Raw genomic sequence first — 6,100 nt, 5'->3', positions numbered from 1 at the left:
AGGAAGCGCACGCTACGGACCAAAGCGATCAATGTGTTAGGAAGGAGGAGGAGGAGGTAAAGGACACAAGGTCAGGGCTGTTGCATGATTTTGACCTGGTGTTGTCTGGTCATGAGATGTTGGTGACCCTTGACCTTTTGCTTGCCAGTGAGCATAAAGAATTTGTTCACGCCGGACAATATCTATACAAATCACATCTCTACTTAATCATTGCCTGGTTCAATATGGTTATATCATGGTTAGTGTTCAAATAATTGAATGTTTCAGGTCATTGAGTGCACATGGATTTTTACAAGGGCGGTCCTCGTCTTCTCTGGGAGAGTTGCTGCCTGTAAACAAGCATTAAAGACCAAACACAGTGTTGTTTGTTTAGGACATTAACTTGTTTGCTGCTGAAGAGACTTTCTCTCTCTGTAAAAGAGGATCACTCACTTCACCACCACCTGCACAGCGAATCTCTGCCGTTGTTACTCACTGTGTTCTTTTGTGTGAAAATGCAGGTTATTCAAAGATCCACTGTGCACTCCGCCCTTCACTGTGAAAATGTTTTGTAGCTTAGAATAGAATACACCTTTAAGATACTGTATATGCCCTGTTTGTGTCAGGATGCTGAATATGGAAATGAAGGACTATCTGCCATGAATCTCCATCTCTTGTTATACAAATTAAGAGTCCTGCTATTGCAATCAACAAATCAACAACTTTTTTTTTTTTTTGCATGAAACTGCTCCACAACACCTTTGTCTTCCTTTTCCAGATAAACTCAGGCCTCACTTTTAGTCAAAAACAGCCTGAATAAACAGAAACAAGCCTTGTATATGACTGGAACTGTTGAGGAGGGGGGAAAGGGAGATTTGGAAGACTTTTAGACTTCTGAGGTCTGCCAATTTTAACAGGATTAAGGGAAAAGAGGATCAACTAAAAAATTATGTTTACCATCAAGGCTGAGACATGTCAGCCTTACCTTTCATAGTGTAGTCGCTGGATGCAGCCAGAGACTGAATCTAAAGACACTGTGGACTATCTAAAACGCATTATGTTATTATAACGAAACATGATGGATTATTTAGTTTAAAAGCAGCAATAACACAATATAGAAATACTCCATTAGAAGTAAAAGGCCTATGTATGGATGTAAAGTGTTATCAGTTACATGTACTAATTTTGCAGTAAATGTGTCTTGGTGAATGTTATTTTATGATATTTCATCACAACCTCAGTCACCAATTATTTAACATTTTAATTACTATGACAATTATTTTCTCAGTGGTTGGTCTATGAAATGTCTGAGGGTTGTGAAAAATGCTGATCATAATTTCTTAAAGCCTGAGGCCACGTCTTTTCTTATCCAAACAACAATCCCAAACCACAAAATAGTCCGATCACTTTCAAATAAAACAAAGAACAGCAGCAAAGCCTCAGGCCTGGGGAAGTTGGAACCAGACAATATTTGACATTTTTGCTTAACAATTAAGTATAAGTGTAATGGTGAAAGAGATAGGCTACAGCATGGGTGTTTGAGTGAATTAGATTTGTAACAAACATATATTCTCTCATTCTAATACTACTTCTACTAGAGCGACAGCTATAATGTTATTGATAAAATATATGTCAATTATTGTGACCGTAATTTGAGTTGTAGACGGGGCGGTGCTGCGCGCCTCCCCCCTTCCTCTGATGCAAATGAAGGGGCTTACCCGGATCTACCGCTGCAGATATTTCCGAGGCTCCTCCCTGCACTTTTTTATCGCCTTATAACAAGGTATCTCACTGGCGCGAAAAACGCACTGTGTGGCTTTCTATTACACATTGTGGGGCGGATCTATAGTGCCTGTTGTTCGAGCCCCGGCGTTTTTCTCTTTGCCTTTTGCGTTTTTAAACTGAATTAAGAACAAAAAGTATTACATGCACCGTCTTTGTATCCGCTCGGACAGTTTGCAGGGTTTTTTTTATCCGTCTGATCCCTGTGGGCCGTGGACACTTTGCTCTTTGGTTGCCGGAGAGGTTTTCGATGCCCTGAATTTCGCATTGGGATTTTGTTTTTTCAGCGCAGAAGCCGGTGAGTAGTTTTATTCTGGTGCCTGCTTATGAAAGTTTCACATGAGGAAATGGGCGGCTGTTTGTGAGGTTTGACTCACTCTCAGACTGTGTAGGAGTCCACTTTTCACCCTTTTCACCGGTTCTCGACAGCTCAGTGGAACAAAGCGCAGCCTACATTTCAGGAAATACCGCTTGATGTGGTACTTTTTACACAGCATAGTCCCGTAAAACTAAGTCTGCAGTCATCCCAGGTCGTTTCATCTCCATTCAGAACTTGGTATGAATTATAGTCGACGCCTATATATAACTAGATTATGTAATAACCTTGTGTGCCTGGACTGTTTTGAGTCCATCACTGCAAAGAGAGCATCCGCAAGATGCAATCAATTATTAATGCGGTCCCATTTGTAGAAAGTAGGCTGTTAGGGGGATGTGATAGCCCATGATGGATACTTGATATGTGATCATACATCTGATGAGAGCTACTTTTAAAAAGATCATTGCTAATCACTGTGATATTTCCCCTCAGGTTGTGCAGGACGTTCTTCAGAGGCCACTGGTGTCATTAGATCATTTCTGGGAATAAACTGTAGAGGATTTTATTAGCTGGAAACATGGAGTTCGACTGTTACCAGCACTATTTTCTCGATGATTTCGACACCGAGGAGGATTTTTACAAGTCAACCGCACCAAGCGAGGACATATGGAAAAAGTTCGAGCTGCTGCCCACCCCTCCCATGTCTCCCACCCGGACTCTGAGCGGTGCCGCTCTGCACCTCTCGCCGGGAGACAAGCTCAGCTGGCTGTCCAAGGTGCTGGGTCAGGACGAGGAGTACGAGGGTCAGTTCATCCCCGATACGGAGGAGCTGTTCGGCAACCTCAGCTCCATCATCATCCAGGACTGTATGTGGAGCAGTTTCTCCGCCAGCAAGCAGCTGGAGAAGGTCAACGGGAGAATGTCAGCTGCGGCGCAGACCGGTGCTTCCCCGGTGGCCCAGATCTCCGTGAGACCGAGCAAAGCGCAGTGCGTCTCGCCGCCCGGTGGCCCGCTCGCCGCTTCGGCGACAGACTGCGTCGACCCGGCGGCTGTTCTCACCTTCCCGGCGAGCAGCTGCAGGAAGCCGGCGTCGTCTGGCTCAGAGTCTCGCTCTGATTCCTCTGGTAAGGAAGCAGTCATGCTCTAAATTGCCCCACCCTGCCCCTGCCTCGGGATTATATTGCCCTCTAACAATGCGTAATTTGGAAAGCCGGGCTGCTGTTGCATAACTGTGGTGTGTGGTGCAGCGAGGTTATCAAGCGCCACACAGACAGTCACCTTAAAGCTGGATTTACTCTCCCTCCCTCCCTCTCTCTGACAATGCACCACATGCTTGCTCTGAATACGCATGCAGTCTTTTAAAAACCGCGCCCTCGTCACTTTTACTTGCATTTCCCCCCTTTCAATATCTGCCACTGGCTCTGCATTACAATCAGAGTGCGGTAGAGGGGCGGGGTGACCAGGTCTTGATGATTTATTACTACTACACACACAGTGACAGAGCGTGAGAGTAACTCTTTCACATTTCCCAAATTAGGGAATGCCCCCTGCCAGCCGATCTCCTCATTTAAATTGTTGATGGACTCTCAGTGCTCAGTGACAAAAGCCTGAATTCCTGCATGCTTTGGCCATGGATGACTGCTGCTGTTAACACCTCAGCTCCTGCGCTGTCCTCCTGACAGAGGGATAGTGATCTGCATGCATGGTTAAGGAATGCACTTCCTTATAGTCAGTTTAGTTAAAGTTTGATTGAGCTTGACTTTGCTCTCAGACAGGCTTGTGAAGCAGTTTAGTAAAGGATGCCATTGAAAATCCTTGTGTGTGTTGCTGAATTATTTTTCTATGTGATGACAGATGATGAAGAGGAAATCGATGTGGTCACCGTGGAGAGCAAACAGAACCGGGTGCGGCTGGTGAATGTCAGAAAACCAGTCACCATCACGGTCCGGGCTGACCCCTGCCCCAAACGCTTCCACATGTCCGTCCACCGGCAGCAGCACAACTACGCCGCCCGCTCTCCAGACAGTGAGCCGGAGGACGATGATGAGGAGGAGGAAGAGGAGGAGGAGGAGGAGGAAGAGGAGGAAGAGGAAGAGCCTCAAAGCAAGCGTGCCTGCATGGCATCCAGTTGCGTCTCCCAGCCCTCCTCCCCCACAGAGACTCCCCAAAACTCAGACGTGGAGGACACTGACCGCAGGCGGAACCACAACTTCCTGGAGAGGAAGAGGAGGAACGACCTCCGGTCTCGTTTCCTCGCCCTGCGGGATCAGATCCCTGGCCTGGAGTCAGCCAAAACTCCCAAGGTGGCCATCCTGACCCAGGCAACGGAGTACCTCGTGGAGCTGCACACCAGGGAGAAAAGGCAGCTCCAGGAGAAGAAGCGCCTCAAATCCCGACAGCAGCAGCTTCTTCGCAAATTATCAGAACTGAAACGCTCTTGAGACTCACTTTTTGAAAGAAACTGCCTCATTCACAGCCAAGAACTTTCCTCTCAAGTCAATTGTCACTTTTGAAAAGCTACAGTTTTTATATAACAACATGCCTCATGTAAATAGCTGTGAACTTCATTTTGTTTGGAATACTGCTGTGGGCTTCAAATGAATTGACTGTGCTGGCCTGTGAACCTGTTCTGGGGAGGAGCAGTTAGATCTCAGTGTGCTGTGTTTTATGTTGAACAGGGGAGTAAATGAATTGACTTTTATAGCTATGACCAAGATATTTCCTGGTATGCTGTGATGGGATATGAGAAAAAACCTGTTTGTGTTAATAGTTTACCTGTGTGATAGTGAACATATGTAGCCTTCAAGATATGTGTGGAGTGTTGGGAGGGCTTTGTTGCACACTTATAATGGATTGAAGTGTAAATGCCTTTCTGTGTATATAAGGGTGAATGAGCCTGTTGTATGACTGATGGTTTGATGTACAAATTGTTCTGTAAATAATAGCTTATTGCTCCTGGTCTGGGACACAGTAAGTTGTCAGTGGGAACTGTTCCTCTGTATGATGTGCCACCAGGCACAGAGGAGCCTCTATTTTGTTAAGAAAATAGGAAAATGGACAAAAAAATAAATAAGTAGCACTGCTGTACTTTATATCCACACGTCACTTTGTGATTTCAATGCTTCTTCCTGATTTTGGTTGATTTTTTTTTTAAAAAGCATGCTAACATCAACAGCAACATTAAATTTTTATACAATATTTGCATACAACCCTGAAGTCTTTGTTTTTTTTAAATTCAAATATTACACAATGCCATGCACTGCTAATACACAAGTTAGTGTGTCCTTCTATTAACTGAATCTCAGAACGTTTTGACCTTGTCATCAAATTGAATTTGTGCTCATCTCAAAATTACCGCACAGCTTCTGTTAGTTTCCATGGCAATCTCAGGAAAAGTCACACCAAAGTGAAACCTTGATTTAAATGTTTGAGGCGGAAGTAACAAATGACACAGATTCATCATGCCTCGAACTGGTGGTGTGGGTAGGATACACCACATGCTGCTGTGGTCGTGCCTCTCCAGAAACCGAAATCATCTGTAAATGAGGGCAGATCATTAACAAAATGGGCCAGTTGCTTCATTTTCCCCATCCTTTGTCACTTTGTGTCAAATAAATGAGCATATCTTGTGCTCCGTCTGCTGCTCTAAAGAAGGTATCACTGAGCTTGTCCTTGAGACTTGTCCTTGAAGAGAGTGTGTGTGATACTGTCGTGGATCCTCCCCTCTGCAGTGGCTGCTGCATGCTGGGCACCTGATACACTCTGAAGTAGGTTACACTCACACACACACATACATTCATACATACAATTGGTATCTTTAGAACAGTCCCCTGGGTTTGGAGACAGAGGTTGTGTGAACTGCTACTTGGATTCAGTGCAGCTATTCACACAGGTATGTAGTCAGGAAACAGCACTGCATCAGGTAAGTGGCTGTACAATGGCTTGTAAATGGAAGAAGTGAAAATCTCTCAATGATTTCTACATTAGCTGATGAGACTACCCCTCTGTCCCAATTCATGTATT

At 44.8% G+C, this 6,100-nt stretch overlaps 1 protein-coding gene across 2 annotated transcripts; it reads left to right on the top strand.

Annotated features, from left to right (window-relative positions):
* Positions 1-1,737: 1,737 nt before the first annotated feature.
* Positions 1,738-5,286, top strand: LOC108892607 (protein L-Myc-1b). Of its 2 annotated transcripts, none has more exons than XM_018690260.2 (3): positions 1,738-2,059; positions 2,570-3,201; positions 3,932-5,286. In XM_018690260.2, the coding sequence occupies exons 2-3, from the start codon at positions 2,655-2,657 to the stop codon at positions 4,516-4,518; spliced, it is 1,134 nt and encodes a 377-aa protein (XP_018545776.1). In that variant the 5' UTR covers positions 1,738-2,059; positions 2,570-2,654; the 3' UTR covers positions 4,519-5,286. The 2 variants fall into 2 exon arrangements, with proteins under 2 accessions (XP_018545776.1, XP_050934148.1); XM_051078191.1 differs by lacking the exon at positions 1,738-2,059 and adding an exon at positions 2,108-2,317.
* Positions 5,287-6,100: the final 814 nt, after the last annotated feature.

Source organism: Lates calcarifer, linkage group LG19, assembly GCF_001640805.2.
Source record: "Lates calcarifer isolate ASB-BC8 linkage group LG19, TLL_Latcal_v3, whole genome shotgun sequence".
In the NCBI taxonomy this organism is placed as follows: Eukaryota; Metazoa; Chordata; class Actinopteri; family Centropomidae; genus Lates; species Lates calcarifer.
The sequence above is the reverse complement of the archived record's forward strand: the minus strand, read 5'-3'. Positions and strand labels throughout refer to the sequence as shown.

Coding starts and splice junctions, on each gene's coding strand:
- LOC108892607 (XM_018690260.2), top strand. CDS start 2,655: ATGGAGTTCGACTGTTACCAGCACTATTTTCTCGATGATTTCGACACC. Junction 3,202..3,931: donor GTCTCGCTCTGATTCCTCTG/GTAAGGAAGCAG, acceptor ATGTGATGACAG/ATGATGAAGAGGAAATCGAT.